Here is a 16624-nt window from a genome sequence, read left to right as displayed (position 1 = left end):
GCACTGGCAAGCACCCAGCCTGTGGTCAAGACCAGGGGCAGGTTGGCAGAAAGGCACGCTACCACCCGGAGGGGTGAACCAAATTTATTAAGTTTGTTGGGAAGGAGATCTGCTGTGATCCCTGAAAGTTGCCCACATGTCTCTGATGCCCCCCTGTCTTGCCTGTCCCTTGGGACCCTGTGGGAGCCCCTGGGATGAGGTCGCCTGGGAGGTGGGAGGAGCCTGGTGGCGCTCCCCACCCCCCGACCCCCGCCTAGAGTCTGTGCTCTGGGATCCCTCTGGAGCAGGTCACCTCCCTGCCCCGGGTAGGGTGTGCCTTAGCGACTGTGGGAAAAGTCCCTGAGCGGAGGCGCAAAGCTGGCGGGAAGGGTCGGGGAAGGAGGGGTGCTCTCCAGGCCGTGGGGGCGGGACCAACATCCGACCCGCCCAGCAAAAACAGCCCAGGCGGCGGGCGGGACAGACTCGTCCTGGACACCGGCGCTCAGGGAACCCTGAGCGGCCGAGTTGGGGACCTGAGCCCCCAGCAGCAGGAGGCGCTGACCCGGGTGAGGAACTTGGGAGCGGGGAGGCTTGGGCAGGGGGCGAGCAGCCCCCGGGGCACAGCTGCGGAAGGGGACCCTGGAGAGTGGGCGTCCAGACCTTCGGCTCCAGCGCACAGGTTGTCCAGGGAGCTGGGCACCCACCTGGCCCAGGAGCCCCCCTCTCTGGGCCTCTCTGCGACTCAGTACTGCTCTCCACCTCTGCCGGCGCCTGTCCCTTGAGAAGGTGGAGGAGGGCGGCCCTGCCTTTTGCACTGAGGCAGCCTTGGGTAGACAGCCGCCCAGGTCTCCTGCCCAGATTGCAACCTTTATTTGTTTGGTTTCTCTCTGTGGCTTTCTGAATCCCCAGGCGGTAAGCCTTCTCCCTATTGTTAATGTTTTCATTAAAGGGAAATGGGGGGAGGGATTGGTGCTATCAAGACAGCCCTATGGGACTCTTTGCGACCCCATGGACTGTAGTCTACCAGGCTCCTCCGTCCATGGATTTTCCAGGCAAGAATACAGGAGTGGGTTGCCATTTCCTTCTCCAAGAGATCTTCCCAACCCAGGGATTGAATCCCGGTCTCCCGCATTGTAGGCAGACGCTTTACTGTCTGAGCCACCAGGGAAGTCTGAGCCTCACCTGGTAGTGTCTTAACCATGAGGAGGTCTTAGTTGCTACAGCATTAATTCTATTTGCCAGGAATTCCTTGGCAATCCAGTGGTTAGGACTCACTGCTGTGGCATGGGTTCAATCCCTGGTCAGGGAACTAAGATCCCACACCCCTGTGGCATGGCCACAAAAAAAAAAATCAGTTTGCAGGTGGCCAGAGACTGGAAGCTGTGAATTCAGGGTGGCAACGTTGGGGACAGGAGGGTATCACAACTGTTGCTGTTCAGTCGATCAGTCACGCCTGACTCTCTGCGATGCTACGGACTGTAACCCACCAGGCTCCTCTGTCCATGGGATTCTCCAGGCAAGAATACTGGAGTGGGTTGCCATTTCCTTCTCCAATCACAACCGTGGCTCACACCTTAAGCCTGTGAAAGGGCAATTTCAGACACTGGAGAAGGGTTTCTTTTGAGGCTCCTGGTTTGTGAGCCTCACATCTGTCACCTGCTGCAAGCCAGGCCTGAATCTAAAGCCTTTACCTTCACAAACTCCTTTGACTGGCACAAATGTATCATTATCCCCACTTCACAGACAAGGACACTGAGGCTCAGAAAGGTTAAGCTACTTGCTTCCAAGTCCAGATCCTCATGACTCAATATCCAGGCAACGTCTCCAGAATGTTCTGGTGGGCCTGCATCAGATTCACCAGGGATGTTTATAAAAACAGAAACGGCATAACCCTCCCTTGAACCTACAGAAGAAGGGTCTTGTGGGGCAAAGAACTCCTCAGGTTTGAGAAGGATCCAACTCTTCCTGCCATGGTGGGCTGAGGGCTGACCCATTCCCAGGTCGCAACCTGGTCCGGGCATGTGCTGCTAACTCTGCAGGGTCCCTGGGCAGGACTGACCAGTGGACTGAGACTGGGAAGGTCTGGGACAGCGTTGGGATTGTGGGAGCACCTCTGACCACTGTATCCCCTCCCTCAGTTCCGGGACAACCTTCAGGACCTGCTCCCCATACTGCCCAAGGCTGATGACCACTTCCTCCTGCGCTGGCTCCGAGGTGAGGCCAGCTGGGGTTGGTAGAGGCTGACAGGGTGGCAGGGAATGGGGGTGGTGCTTCAGGAAAGCAGGTGGGAGACTTTGGGGGACAGCCCTGAAGAGTGGGCTGGAATCTCAGTTCCCGTCCAAATCAGCGTAGCACAAAAATCTTATGGCGCCTCAGTTTCTTCATCCATAAAGTGGGCATGAGGCCACCTCCCCAAGGGTTGTTATGAATTAAATGAGAGGGTGTAGGGCCTGGCATGGTGGGCAACAGGGTGAGGTGAGGTTAGAGGTAACACCTAGGAAGTTCTCAGGATGACAGGCCTGGCCAGGTCTTGAGTAAATACCACTGAACTGTCTTCAGGGTTGGGTCTGTCTCCAGCTCCTTGAAGACAGGGCTTCAGGTGTCATTCTCTCAGGGATCTGACACCAGTGCCCAGTGAACGTTCAGAGACTGGGTGTAATAAAAGGCGGAGGAGGAATTTCCTCTAGGAACTGCCGAAGTAGTGCAGAATAGTTAGAGTGACAGAAACCACCCTAGAACTTAGGGAAAAAATTCATGTCATCTCAGCATATCCCATGGAATGGCTTTTGAGCTTGAGCCAGGAGAGAAGTCAGAAGCCAGGCTGGAATCAGACAGAACAGTGATTGCTAGCAGGGTGCCCATACAAGCTGCCTCGCTCTCCTGGCCTGTGTAATACTGGTCTCTACCTTCAAGATGCTGGGAGTCAGACCTGAGGTCATGGGCACACACAGAGCCTGCACAGAGGAAGGCCTCCCTTCTGTTCTGTTGCATTTGATTGTTGGTTGTTTTTTTTTTTTAATTATTGTTTTTTTACAAACTTTATTTTTTAGAACCATTCTAAAAAGACTTACCGAAAAATTGTGAGGATACTACAGAAAGTTCCCATAGATGCTTCACATTAACACTTGACTTTCATATGTATGTTTGTGACCTTTAATGAGCCATTATTGCTATGTGATTAGTAATTAAGATCTGTGTTTTATTTAGATTTGCTTAGTTTTTTTCCATTTCGGGATCCTATCCAGGATGCCACATTCCATTTTCTTGTCCTGTCTCTCTAGGCACTCTCGGCTGAGGCATTTTCTATTTCATTTTTAATGTCATTTTAATGTCTTTTTCCCTACCCAAGCTAAAAAAGGAGTTGGAACAGTAGATTTCTTTTCTTTTTTTTTAATGTGGAGTATAATTGCTTTACAATGCGGTTAGTATCTGCTGTACAACAAAGTGATTCGGTTCTATGTATACATATATGCCCTGCCTCTTGCACTTCTCTCCCGCCCCTCTAGGTGATCACAGGGCCCTGAGCACCCACCTCCCATCCCGCCCCTCTAGCTCACGGGGCCCTGAGCACCCACGCCCCATCCCGTCCCTCTGGGCGGTCACCGGCCCTGAGCACCCACCCCCCATCCAGCCCCTCTGGGTGGTCTCAGGCCCCGAGCATCCACCCCCGCTGCCGCCCCTCCAGGCTGGATCCGGTGTGTTCTCTGCACCAGGAAGCTCTGCCTGTGTGTCTCCATCAGAGCACCTGCAGCTGTCTGCCTGCACCTCTCTCGCCCCCCGCCCTGAAAGCCTGGGCTCCATGCACTGGGCAGCCTGCACCCCAGTGCTGGGCGCTGTACAGGTGCTCAGTCAATACCTGCAGAACACCTGTACTGCTGGCTCAGTGGTGGAGACTCCACCTGCCAATGCAGGAGACACGGGTTCGATCCCTGGCCCGGAAGGACCCCACATGCCCAGCAGCAGCTAAGCTCCTGGGCCACAGCTGTTGAGCCTGTGCTCTAGAGTCTGGGAACCGCAGCTACTGAGCCCACGTGCTGCAACTACTGAAGCCCGCATGCCCCGGAGCCTGTGCTCCACCTCAAAGAGAAGCCCGTGGGCCCCAACTAGAGAGCGGCCCGGCTTGCCGCAGCTAGAGAAAAGCCCACACAGCCACAAAGACCCAGCACGGCCGAAAAGAAGCAAATAAAATTATACAAAAAAGAAATTTTCCCATGGGGGCAGAACCAACCAGAGCCGGTGTCACTGACACTTGGGAAGAGCCCCCTCTGGCAAGGCTGCAGGCACAGCTCCTGCAACCAACACTCTCACTCCGGAAGGCTTGGCTCCATGCAGCTCTTCTTTTTAAAATTTATTTTATTGAAGTATAGTTGATTTACAAGGTTGTGTTAGTTCCTGGTGTACAGTAAGGTGATTCACTTATACACACACACACACACACATATATATATTCTTTTTCCATATATATATTTTTATATATATATATATTTTTTCCATTATGGTTTATTACAGAACATGGAATATAGCTCCCTGTGCTATACAGCAGGACCTTGATGTTCATCCATTCTATATATAATAGCTCGCATCGTCTAATCCCAAACATCTCTCACTTTCGAAAATGCTTTTATTCATGTCTTTTCTTCATACTTCCCAAACAGCTTACCAGTTCAGTTCAATTCAGTCCAGTCACTCAGTCGTGTCCGACTCTTTGCGACCCCATGGACCACAGCACGCCAGGCCTCCCTGTCCATCACCAACTGCCAGAGTTCACTCAAACTCATGTCCATTGAGTCGGTGATGCCACCCAACCATCTCATCCTCTGTCATCCCCTTCTCCTCCCACCTTCAATCTTTCCCAGCATCAAGGTCTTTTCAAATCAGTCTTTTCAAGTCCGTTCTTTACATCAGGTGGCCAAAGTATTGGATTTCAGCTTCAACATCAGTCCTTCCAATGAATATTCAGGACTGATCTCCTTTACGATGGACTGGCTGGATCCCCTTGCAGTCCAAGGGACTCTCAAGAGTCTTCTCAGCACCACAGTTCAAAACATCAATTTTTCAGCGCTCAGCTTTCTGTATAGTCCAACTCTGACATCCATGCATGACCACTGGAAAAAACAATGCCTTGACTAGATGGACCTTTGTTGGCAAAGTAATGTCTCTGCTTTTTAATATGCTATCTAGCATATCTGCTTATCTAGCATATCTAGTATATCTGCTTTTTAATATGCTAACTGCTTACCCAATATAGCACCAATCAAAGCAGTGTTTTGTATTGTAGTTTTCAATAAAAGCAATTAAAAGATCCAAAGTGCTTGAGATATCCATGACAGCCATGGAGTCATATTTCTTAATTACTACATCAAGATGCTATTGTTTTAATGAGTTGCCCTTGTCTCAGATGTTAAACTCTCTTGACCTGTTGCTGCTGCTGCTGCTAAGTCGCTTCAGTCGTGTCCGACTCTGTGCGACCCTTTAGACGGCAGCCCATCAGGCTCCCCCATCCCTGGGATTCTCCAGGCAAGAACACTGGAGTGGGTTGCCACATGGTGTTGTAATTAAGAGAGGAATTTGCTTTGAATCAGCGCTTGTTGGTTTTTCGATATTCTATACCACAGCTCAGTGGGTAAAGAATCCGCCTGCGATGCAGCAGAAAGAAAAGGTGTGGGTTTGATCCTTGGGTCGGGAAGAACCGCTGGAGAGGGAAATGGCAACCCACTCCAGTATTCTCGCCTGAAAAGTCCCATGGACAGAAGAGCCTGGCGGGCTACAGGCCAAAAGGTCGCAGAGAGTCAGACACGACTGAGTCACTAAACATGTGCACGCATACCGTTCACTTTTTACGAAGCCTTAATAAAAGGGCTGGCAGAGAGGAAGCTGTTCGGACTGTTGTGTCTCTACTGCAGTGAGTTTTAAGTTGTGGGTCACTTATAACTGAAAAACTGGCTAGATGTAACTTGTTTTCATGTCCAGCCTCCAGACTACTTTTATGGGAGAGGAAAATGTACATTTCTGGAACCAAAATTGCATACAAAATGAACTGGTGTGAATGAGAGGATTAGATATTAGCATGCATTTGCATCTTTAGAATTTCATCTTTGTTTTTCTGGATATAAATGAATACATAATAAAAAAGTACAAGTCTAGGTTATACTACACTGAAATTTCCCTCTATCTCTCCCAATTTATTTTATAGTCTATTCCTTTGAGCGTCACTGGATCAGAAGTTTCCTTAGGCATCTTCTATCATTCTCAAATAATTTTCCTAACAAAACTCTTATTGGGTGATCACTCGCCATTCTAAAATGAAGTTTTTTCATGGTAAGTGCTTGTGGACATCGAACCCCAGCTAAAGGCCGGCTACTAAAGAACAGTATGAAAATTAGGTAAATCAAAATAATTGAATCAAATTATACAATGCACTGTGGGAGAAGGCAATGGCACCCCACTCCATTACTGTTGCCTGGAAAATCTCATGGATGGAGGAGCCTGGTAGGCTGCAGTCCATGGGATCACACCGAGTCGGACACGACTGAAGCGACTTAGCAGCAGCAGCATACAATGCACTGTTTACACTGGCTACTAGAGCAGTGTTGTTGTCAAAGAGAAAATGCAGTGATCAAACTCCAAGTAGAAATATTAAGAGCAGCAGCACTGAGTAGATTTCCCTTATGCTTGGCCTCAGTCCACTAGGACAAGAACAGTATTTAGAAATATGAAAATTTCAGGTTAGAATAAAAAGGTCTACTTGGCTGCACCGGGTCTTAACTGTGGCATATGGGATCTTTGGTCATAGCACGTGGGATCGAGTTCCCTGACGGGGGTTGGACCTGGGCCCCCTGCACTGGGAGTGCATCCTCTTCCCCGCTGGACCACCAGGAAGTTCCCAAACTTGCAGTGCTTTATTTTTCCAAAACTCTGTGTTACTGATACATATGCGTGTAAATAAAATATTTACTTGGCTCTTCTTACTAGATTCCCACTCCTCTCACGATTTCACTTCTTGCTCAAAAGCTTGCGCTCCACTCCCACCTGGATGAGGATCTTACATCTGCCCCCCTACCTCCCGACTCTGGGCTTGTCACTTCCTCTCCTTGCGCCTCAGCTTTCTCGTCTACAGTACAGTGGGGGATAAAGAGGGCTCCCTGCAAAGGTTATGAGGGTGCGTGATGCATGGCGAGTCCCGAGCACAAGACTAGACTCTGGTCCAGAGTCCACGCTCCTAAACCTCGGTATCTGCTCTTTGATGCCGGCCCTGGACTCAGCTCAGCCCCCAGGGAGAGGAGGACTCTGGGCTTCCCCTGTTCCGTGGAAGCTGGGCGGGGCTCTGGGGGAAAGAACGCTGAGCACACAGGGTCACATGCCTGCTGCTCCTTCGGAGGCACTGGCAGCTGCTCGGTTTATGAAAGTGCTCGCTGTGGCATCACTGACCGTCACAGTAGTGATTATGATCAATTGATGGCGATACTCCGGTCCCTAAAGCCCCATGCGTGGGCCATGGTGGGGCTCTGGGCATCAGTGTTGAAGGAAGGATTTGGTGGGGTGTAGGGGGGAGGCTTTTCTGGGCACCCTCTGTCCACGAGCAACGCTGAGCAAGGATGAGAGATTCCAGTGCCTGGGCTGAGCCTGAGGGCCCCTAGACCTACCTGTTCCCACAGAGACTTTGGGAAGGATCTGCATCTCTGATCAGCCCAGATCCCTGGAGGCTGATCCAGGGGTGTCCTGTGCCACCACCTCACCGGGGGTGGAGGCAGGAGAGGCACATTTCTGTACCTTTTTGATGAAGAACCTGGAGCTCAGAGAGGTGAAGTCTCATCAGACTCGTCCTCCCAGCCCTGCTCAGGTACTTTGCCTCCAGGACACCATTCAGGTTGAGGTCCTGGCTCTCTGGGCTCTCCCAGCTTTTAGACAAACCTTGGTCTCCGGTCGTGCCTTGGACATCTCTAAGACCTAGAGTTTGGCAAGTCCGTGTTTTGACTCTGGTTCTGTCTGCTCATGGCTAATTGTGTGACCTTGGACAGGTGAATTCACCTCTCTGAGCCTGGGTTTCTTTACCTGGGGAGTGGCTAACGGTAGTACCTGACTCAGAGGGCAGCTTTGAGACTTAACATGAGATGTGATTGGAGAAGCAGTTAGTTTCCCCGCTCACCTGCCTTCGTGTCCCTCCCATGGCCTTCAAGCCAGTCCCAGGCTCTCTGCAGGGCTCTGCGGCTGCCAGTGTCCTTGGGCCAAGGACACCAGGAACCTTGCTGAGCCCTTGGATGGAGGAGCTGCCGGGCTGCTGAGGTCCAGAGAGGGTCAGGGGGAACCACCCAGGGGGCAGAGGGCCGGGGCAGCACCCACAGTGTACAGGGATACTACAGGGATATGCCACCTGCTCTCCCCAGGGAGGGAACTCATGAATATTCACGGCCGCTGAAGCAAGAGGGAGCCAGCCAGCACACTCCTGGGTGTCATTGGAGCAATCCAGTTTCCCAGTGACCGCAGAGGCAGCCTGGGAGTCAGATGTGGCTCAGGCAGGGAGAGGGAAGGGGCAGCCAGACGTGGCCCCAGATGAGTGTCTTCCTCTGCCCTGCGCACGGCCCCTGGGGGAGCAGGATGCCCTGGGATGGAGGCCTGCCTGCTGGTGGCGCCCTAGGCTGGAAGGCTCACCATCCTGGGCTTGGGGTCCCTGTGTGGATGCTGCGGAGGATGAGCCCTGTCTCCCCTTCGTTCCCTGGAGTCTGCTGGTCCAGCTGAACAGGAGGAGTGCTGGGTCTGGCCGGGAGCCAGCCGTCGGCACACACAGAGGGCGATCTGGCTGGGGTAACCCAGGAGGACAGGAATAGAGGGGTGGGGTGGGGAGGGGGGCGGTCTGCCCTGAGTGCCTGGGACTGTCCCACCACAGCAGAGGAGGGAGACTCAGGCTCTAGTCCTGTCTTTGCCACTGCTGTGCTGTGTGACCTTGATGGGGGCTCTGCCCTCTCTGAGCCTCAGCCTTCTGGAGGCACCGTTTTCCAAGGTGGAGGCTGGAAGGCTTGGGCCGTGCTGCGATTGTCCTCGGTACCCCAAGGCCTTAGGCTTCCCTGATGGTTCAGTGGTAAAGAATCTGCCGGCCAGGAGACACGGGTTCGATCCCTGGGTGGTGAAGATGCCCTGGAGGAGGAAATGGCAACCCACTCCAGTATTCTTGCCTGGAAAATGCATGCCACGGACAGAGGAGTCTGGCAGACTACAGTCCACGGGGTCGCAAAGAGCTGGACACGACTGAGCGACTAAGCCGCCACCACCACCTCATGGCCTCAGCCCTGGGACTGTCAGCTGCTTGCAAGCCTCGGCCTTCTGTGAGGTCCAGCTGTGCACACCCTTTCCCCTCGGGCTGGGGCTGGGCGCGCGGCACGCTGGGCAGCAGCTGCCACGGACAGCCGGGAAGATGCACACTGCAAGCCAACAGACCACAGCTCGAATCCCAGTTGTGCCCCCTGCTTTGTGACCCAGAGCCTCAGTTTCCCCACCTGCAAAACAGGGGTGATAGGGAGGCCTGCCTCTGAGGACAGCGGGGTGGACTCAGTAAGATGCTCTGGAGAAGCCCCGTCCCAGGGCCTGGCTCCTAGAGGGCTCAGAAGTGAATCCGAGGACAGCGGGGTGGACTCAGTAAGATGCTCTGGAGAAGCCCCGTCCCAGGGCCTGGCTCCTAGAGGGCTCAGAAGTGAATCCGAGGACAGCGGGGTGGACTCAGTAAGATGCTCTGGAGAAGCCCCGTCCCAGGGCCTGGCTCCTAGAGGGGCTCAGAAGTGAATCCGAGGACAGCGGGGTGGACTCAGTAAGATGCTCTGGAGAAGCCCCGTCCCAGGGCCTGGCTCCTAGAGGAGCTCAGAAGTGAACCCAGAGGGTGGCGAGGCCCAAGGCCCAGCACCTGGCAGGGCAGGGCCCTACTGGTTTTGAGGACGCCAGAGTGGGAAAGGAAGGAATGAATGAGGGAAAGCCCTGATGGGGTTGGGGGCGGGCCTGGGCGGGGCCAGGCAGAGCCTGATTGGTGGTCCTGGGAGGCTGGTCTGCCCCCTGCTGCCTGACCTCTCCCAGAGCCTCACCAGCAGCCTCCCTGAGTTCCAGAAGGTGCCCTGGTGAGTGGGCTCCTGAGACAGGGGTGGGCCCTGAGGGAGTGAGTCAGAGGGCAGCAATCCGAACCCCTCGACATTTGAAAGTCAGAAACCCGAGGCCCAGGCCTCCACTCAGGGCTTGGGCTCGAGTCTGAGGTTCTGGCCCAGCCCAGGACTGCCCTGTGGGACCCCAAGGAACAGGAGGCCGGTGGGGGCGCTTGAGGTGGGGGGCAGATTTGCGCTTGGTTGGCAAGGGGGACCCACCCCGAGAGCGACAAGGACAGGACTTTGAGCAGGTTCCCACTCTCTGTGAGTGACAACTACGTGCCAGTCACTTTGCCTGGTCCATCTCTGGGGCGGGGCAGGGAGAGAGCTAGCACCACCAGCTTCCCCATTTTAGGATGAGAAACTGGGGCTCCAAAGGGTTCCTGTGGTTGAAACCCGGGCCTGGGGCTCCCGGGTCAGCACCTCCCTCCCCTAGGCCTCTCTGTGACCAGACCAGCGCGAGCTGACTTTCCCCACCTTGCAAGCTTTATCTATTCTTTAAATATAGTAAATACACGTTATTGCCTTTTTCTGATTAAAAAGTAATATATTCTCTTTAATAAAGAAATCCAACCCTTACAGAAATGCCAAATATAGAAGAGTATTTGCTCATATACCCCCTCCCTAGCTATGCAGAGGATACCACTGTTAAAACCTAGACTACCCTCCAGGGGTTTCTAACTGGGTCTGTGTGTATTTACCATCACCTATATGGATTTGGTGGCATGCTGTCCCAGAACTTCTTTTTTCATGTTAGTAGGTCATGGTGTGTTTTTGAGCCAGTCCATTCAGCTCCACCTTGGTTTTCTTTCTTTTTTTTTTTTTTTTTATCTGTTAAAGCAGGTACAGATGCCTCTGTCTGGGAATGGGCCTTGGTTTGTGCAGTGAATTCCCAGCTGATGGACACTGACGTGGTTTCTTTTTTTCTGACCAAACTGCTGTGAACACCCTTACTTGGGTGACTTTCCCCAAGTCTTTCTGAAGAAGAGTTAGAACTGGGAGGGTTTCTACAGTCTTCCATTGAAAGGAAAACCCTCCGGAAACACTCTCCTTCCCTCCCGACCCTGTCCACCTTGCCCACCTAAGAGTGGACAGAGATATGTCCTTGTCACCAGGGAAGCCAGGTTCCCTCCGGCTAGTCCTTTCCTGTGAGAGCACTTTCTAGATGATCAGCGGGGGGCTGAGGGACTGGTCAGGTAGGCCTGGAATGCCCCTTCTCTGGGAAAGGTTTGTGGGTGCCTCCGGTCACTCTCCCAGGGGTTCTCCTCCAGGCTGGCTGGCTGGCCTCTGGCCCCAGGGTCAGTGGTGACGTGCCGTGTGTGTGATCGCGGGCGGCATGGATGACCTCTCATGGCCTCCAGCACCCGGGGCCCAGTGCAGCACGGAATGGAAAGTTTGGGACCTTGGCTTTGCAGCTAAGGGGCCATGAGAAGGTCCCGGAGTCCCAGCTCTGTCCTGGATCCGCACAGCTCTGCCTGAACAACCCCCATTTCAGCTCAGGCCTCAGCCCCCTGCTGACAGGGTCACCACAGTCAGACCTAAAACCTAGCCCCCAAAAACCAGGAAAAGTGAAAAGTGAAGTGAAGTCACTCAGTCGTGTCCGATTCTTTATGACCCCATGGACTGTAGCCTACCAGGCTCCTTCGTCCATGGGATTTTCCAGGCAAGGGCACTGGAGTGGGTTGCCATTTCCTTCTCCAGGGGACCTTCCCAACCCTGGGATCGAACCCTGGTCTCCTGCATTTCAGGCAGACGCTTTACTGTCTTGAGCCACCAGGGACTGAAAAGTAAGACCAGGCTGCTGCTGAAAAAGGCTGTGACCAAGGGAGAATTTCAGGGTGAATGGGCTGCTCCAGCTCCTGGGCTGCCTGCTACTGAGCCTGAGGTCACAGACTGGTCTCAAGGCGCACAGGTGCCCCCTGTAGGCACGGTCCAGCGGTTCCCTGCTGAGAGCTGGAACACTCATCCGGCCCCCGGACATCTAGTTAAATCTGATATTCAGAGAAATACTGAATAATTTTTAGTATAAGTATATCCTAGGCATTATTTGGGACATACAGATAACTAAAACATTTGTTGTTCACCTGCAATTCAGACCTAACCTGGTTGACCCAGCCTGCCAGCAGCTGGAGAAGAGGCAGACATGTGGGCAGAGGCCTGTGTGAGCTGAGTCTTCTCCTTCCTCACGCTGAGCCTCAGTTTCTCCACCTGGTCCCCTACAGACCCCATGGGAACAGGAGCCAGTGTGGAGAGACAAGGAGCTCAGCCGCTCACTGGACGGCTGGGAAGGGTGGCAGGGGGGCCAGGCAGGTTGGCTGAACCTTCAGAAAGATGAGAGACTCAGGCCCCAGGGCCCTCTCTGTAGATACCCCTGGCCCAGGCCTGGGGGTACAGGGCACTAGGAAAGGGTCTTCTTTTCCTTGTTTTATTTAGATGATTTCATTATGAAGCCCAGAAAGGTCTACAAAAAAATAAAACGGATAACACCCATATACCCACCACTCAGCTCACAAATGAAAACTGACCCAGGCAGCAGAGCCTTCCCCTGCCTCTCGCCCCAGCCTTTCTTGGCGTTGGCTTTGTCCACCGTGTCCATCTGCAGCCCAGATGCTGTCCTTATCTGGACTGCTGAGGTGGGGGTGGCCACAGAGCTGGCGAAGGCAGGTCCCAATGTTAAAAGCTGCCTCTCAAGGCAGCCAGGCCGCGGATGGTGGTGAGGGCTCCCTGGGGCCGGCCTCCTAACACGTGCCCTGTTCTGCACCCCCTCACCCACCCCCTGCAGGTGTCTGAGATGCCGCTGCCACAGAAGAAGCGCTGGGAGTCCATGGCCAAGGGGCTGGTGCTGGGAGCGCTCTTCACCAGCTTCCTGCTACTGCTGTACTCCTATGCTGTCCCCCCACTGTACACTGGCCTGGCTTCCACGTGAGTGGTCCTGCTGGGCGGCCGAGGGCTGGGGGTAGCGGAGGGTTGGCTCCCAGTCTGATAACAAGGGCTACCTCCTGGGTGGCCACCCTGTGCCCGGGGCAGAAGTCCCACTGAAGGCAGGGAACTCACTGTGGAACCCTGAGCCTCGGTGTCCTCATCTGTGAAGTGGGTGTGCTAACAGAGCCGGACATGGAGCGTAAGAATAAAATATCACCATCTGCACGGTGGGCTCCAGCGGGGCCGGGAGGTGGGGATGCCCAGTCCAAGAGCACTCGGCTGGCACAGGCCTGGATTCAAACTGCGGTCTGCCTGCCTCCAAGCCTGGCTCCTAACCATGAGGTCATCCTGCCTCCCCATTGGGCTGATCACCTACCCAAGCCTGTGCCCTTAGTTGGAGGTATTAAGTCGAACTAGAGGAAATGCCCATTTTTGCATGCAGGGTTTCATGTGGTCCAGCCTCATACGAACTCATGATGAATGTACATCAAGTGGCCATGAATGAGACTTGTTCTTGTCCTCACAGCAACACCACAAAGAGGGTTACTGTCCCCATTTCACAGAAGAGGAAAGTAAGGCCAGATAGGCCAAACCACTGACCTAAGCCTTGCAGCCTGGAACACAGGCCCATCTGGTCCCCCAGCTCCCTGACCATGGCGAGTCCCTGGGGTACCCGCCCCCCACTCCCAGCCACCTGCTCTGTAGACCCGGGGTGGAGGGGCCGGCAGGCCGATTCCTGAGGCTCTGCCACCCCTCCATCCCCAGCAGGACCCCCGAGGGCGCGGCACCCTGCTCTCCGGCCCCGAGGGAGCCAGAGGCTCCCACCTCGGCCAACGGCTCGGCGGGAGGCTGCCAGCCGCGGCGGGACATCGTGTTCATGAAGACGCACAAGACGGCCAGCAGCACGCTGCTCAACATCCTGTTCCGCTTCGGCCAGAAGCACGGGCTCAAGTTCGCCTTCCCCAACGGCCGCAACGACTTCGACTACCCCGCCTTCTTCGCGCGCAGCCTGGTGCAGGACTACCGGCCCGGGGCCTGCTTCAACATCATCTGCAACCACATGCGCTTCCACTACGACGAGGTGCGGGGCCTGGTGGCGCCCAACGCCGCCTTCATCACCGTGCTGCGCGACCCCGCCCGCCTCTTCGAGTCCTCCTTCCACTACTTCGGCTCCGTGGTGCCCTTCACGTGGAAGCTCTCGGGCCGCGACAAGCTGGCCGAGTTCCTGCAGGACCCCGACCGCTACTACGACCCCCGCGGCTACAACGCCCACTACCTCCGCAACCTGCTCTTCTTCGACCTGGGCTACGACAGCGACCTGGACCCCAGCAGCCCGCAGGTGCAGGAGCACATCCTGGAGGTGGAGCGCCACTTCCACCTGGTGCTGCTGCAGGAGTACTTCGACGAGTCGCTCGTGCTGCTCAAGGACCTGCTGTGCTGGGAGCTGGAGGACGTGCTCTACTTCAAGCTCAACGCCCGCCGCGCCTCGGCCGTGCCGCGCCTCTCGGGCGAGCTGTACCGGCGCGCCACGGCCTGGAACGTGCTGGACGCGCGCCTCTACCGCCACTTCAACGCCAGCTTCTGGCGCAAGGTGGAGGCCTTCGGGCGCGAGCGCATGGCCCGCGAGGTGGCCGCCCTGCGGCGCGCCAACGAGCGCATGCGCCGCATCTGCATCGACGGCGGCCGCGCGGTGGACGCGGCGGCCATCGAGGACTCGGCCATGCAGCCCTGGCAGCCGCTGGGCGCCAAGTCCATCCTGGGCTACAACCTCAAGAAGAGCATCGGGCAGCGGCATGCGCAGCTCTGCCGGCGCATGCTCACGCCGGAGATCCAGTACCTGATGGACCTGGGAGCCAACCTGTGGTTCATCAAGCTCTGCAAGTTCATCCGGGACTTCCTGCGGTGGTGACCCCGGGGCCCCCGCCGAGGAGGGCCCGGCGGGGGTCCCGCCAGCCACCCCCCTGCGGCCCCTCTTGGTGCCACCCCAGTTCCTGGGGTGAGGTGGGGCTGTTCTGAGGGGTGCAACCAGCCAAGGACTGGGCCCACGGCACACAGGGCCTAACTGAGATCAGTATTTGACTAATTAGAGTGTTTGTTTTTTTTTTTTAATTAAATCCCCCTACCCTCCACCCAAAAAGAATGTTCTATTTTCTGGCTCCCCTTGAAGGGGAGACTTCGGAAGTAAAAGAATTTGATGTGTTTTTGTTAATCAGCCTCAGTGGTGCTGACTGGCGAGGCCCTGGTGTGTGTGTGCACGGGGGATGTGAGTGGTGGGGAATGGGGGACCCCAAGGGAGTGCAGTGGGCACCTGTGGACAGAGCCCAGGGGTTCAGAGCCCAGGGGTGGGGCGGGGTTTGGTGTGTATCTGTCACATGCTGAAGCCCTTTGTGTTTGAAGGACTCCCGTGAGGTCCCAAGATCTAGAAGATCATGTTGGGGGGGGGGGTGTGTGTGTGTGCATGAGAGTGACAGGGAGGTGGGGAGCACTTAGCAGACCCTGGACCCAGGCTGAGGGCTCCTCCTGCCCTCATCAGTCCTCACAGTAACCCTTTGAGATAGGCGCAGTCGCCATCCCATATACCATGTGGGATTGACCTTCTGAGAACAGAAGGGAATTGCTTGCAGGATGAATCAGACCCCGGTACTAAACCATCTCCCCAGGATCCCAAATCCTTTCCACAGCCAATGTCTGTTCACCCTGTCCCTGCCGGCTCCCTCTCCCCCACTGACCTCTCCCGGCTGCCTCATCCTCTGCTTGTGCTCCAAGCCTCCCTCAGTCCTGGATTTCCCCCTCTCATCCTAGGGTTCAATTATCCAAAAAAAAAAAAAAGGTATTTATTAGCTGTTGGTTGTGCACCCCAGCCTTGAGCTGGTCCTGAGCAGACAGCAGTCAGCTAGATGGCCCAGGCCCTGCTGGAGCTCAGGTCCAGAGAGCAGCCATGCACGTCAAGTATGATCAATCAGGGTGGGGATTTGTCAGCTCAAACCACCTGCCTCCCTCAGCCTCCCCAAGGGGACAAAGGCCCTTCCTTCGGTCTCTAACCAGGAGCCAGAAGCCAGATGTGGAAGGCAGAAATTGCAGCCAGGAGACTCTTGGAGACCTGTTTGTGCCAGGCTCCAAACCAAGTGCTTATATATCTTATCTGAATATGTACAGCATCCTAGCTTTAGAGACCAAAGTTCAAAGAGGTTAAGTGACCTTCCCAAGGTCACACAGCTAAGAGTGCCAGGGTCAGAATTTGAAGCCAGATAAGTCAGCCTGATCGATCACTCACCTCCCTGGGCTTGAGTCAGTCCTCCTCCTGGAGTGAGCTTCTGGTCCAAGCAGGGTAGGAAGGAGTGAGGGTGACCGACTGTTTCAGTTCCTGGGGCCGACCTGGTTTCAGCCCTGAAAGCTCCACACTGCAGCAAACACCTCAGTCCTGGGCAACCAGGACTTCCAGTCGGCAGGGACCGGTTTGACCCCACCAACCGCCTGGGGCTACTGCCTGCACCCTCATAGTGTTCCTTGTAGCAAGAGATTAGCACACCCTCAGAGTCTTTATTTTATTCATAAGGAGACATATAAGCGAAAATAAATAAAACTGACAATAGCTAGGTGTA

General features: G+C 54.9%; 1 protein-coding gene across 5 annotated transcripts; it reads left to right on the top strand.

The window, feature by feature from the left end:
* The first annotated feature begins 368 nt into the window (after positions 1-368).
* On the top strand, positions 369-15231 carry LOC101906447 (galactosylceramide sulfotransferase-like). Of its 5 annotated transcripts, none has more exons than XM_024977825.2 (4): positions 369-545; positions 2118-2193; positions 12883-13022; positions 13788-15231. In XM_024977825.2, exons 2-4 carry the CDS (start codon positions 2164-2166, stop codon positions 14929-14931), a joined length of 1314 nt encoding a protein of 437 aa, XP_024833593.1. In that variant the 5' UTR covers positions 369-545; positions 2118-2163; the 3' UTR covers positions 14932-15231. The 5 variants fall into 5 exon arrangements, with proteins under 5 accessions (XP_024833593.1, XP_024833594.1, XP_059732415.1 ...); XM_024977826.2 differs by having other exon boundaries at positions 371-545; positions 13791-15231; XM_059876432.1 differs by lacking the exons at positions 369-545; positions 2118-2193 and adding an exon at positions 9949-10079.
* The last annotated feature ends 1393 nt before the right edge of the window (positions 15232-16624 follow it).

Source organism: Bos taurus, chromosome 17, assembly GCF_002263795.3.
Source record: "Bos taurus isolate L1 Dominette 01449 registration number 42190680 breed Hereford chromosome 17, ARS-UCD2.0, whole genome shotgun sequence".
Classification (NCBI taxonomy): domain Eukaryota; kingdom Metazoa; phylum Chordata; class Mammalia; order Artiodactyla; family Bovidae; genus Bos; species Bos taurus.
Note: the sequence above shows the minus strand (reverse complement) of the source record. Positions and strands in the feature narration are given on the sequence as shown.

Bases quoted from the DNA above. Each gene is read 5' to 3' on its own strand.
- LOC101906447 (XM_024977823.2), top strand. From the start codon at position 12,808: ATGGTGGTGAGGGCTCCCTGGGGCCGGCCTCCTAACACGTGCCCTGTT. The intron at 13,023-13,787 runs GTGAGTGGTCCT...CTCCATCCCCAG, and splicing joins TACACTGGCCTGGCTTCCAC to CAGGACCCCCGAGGGCGCGG.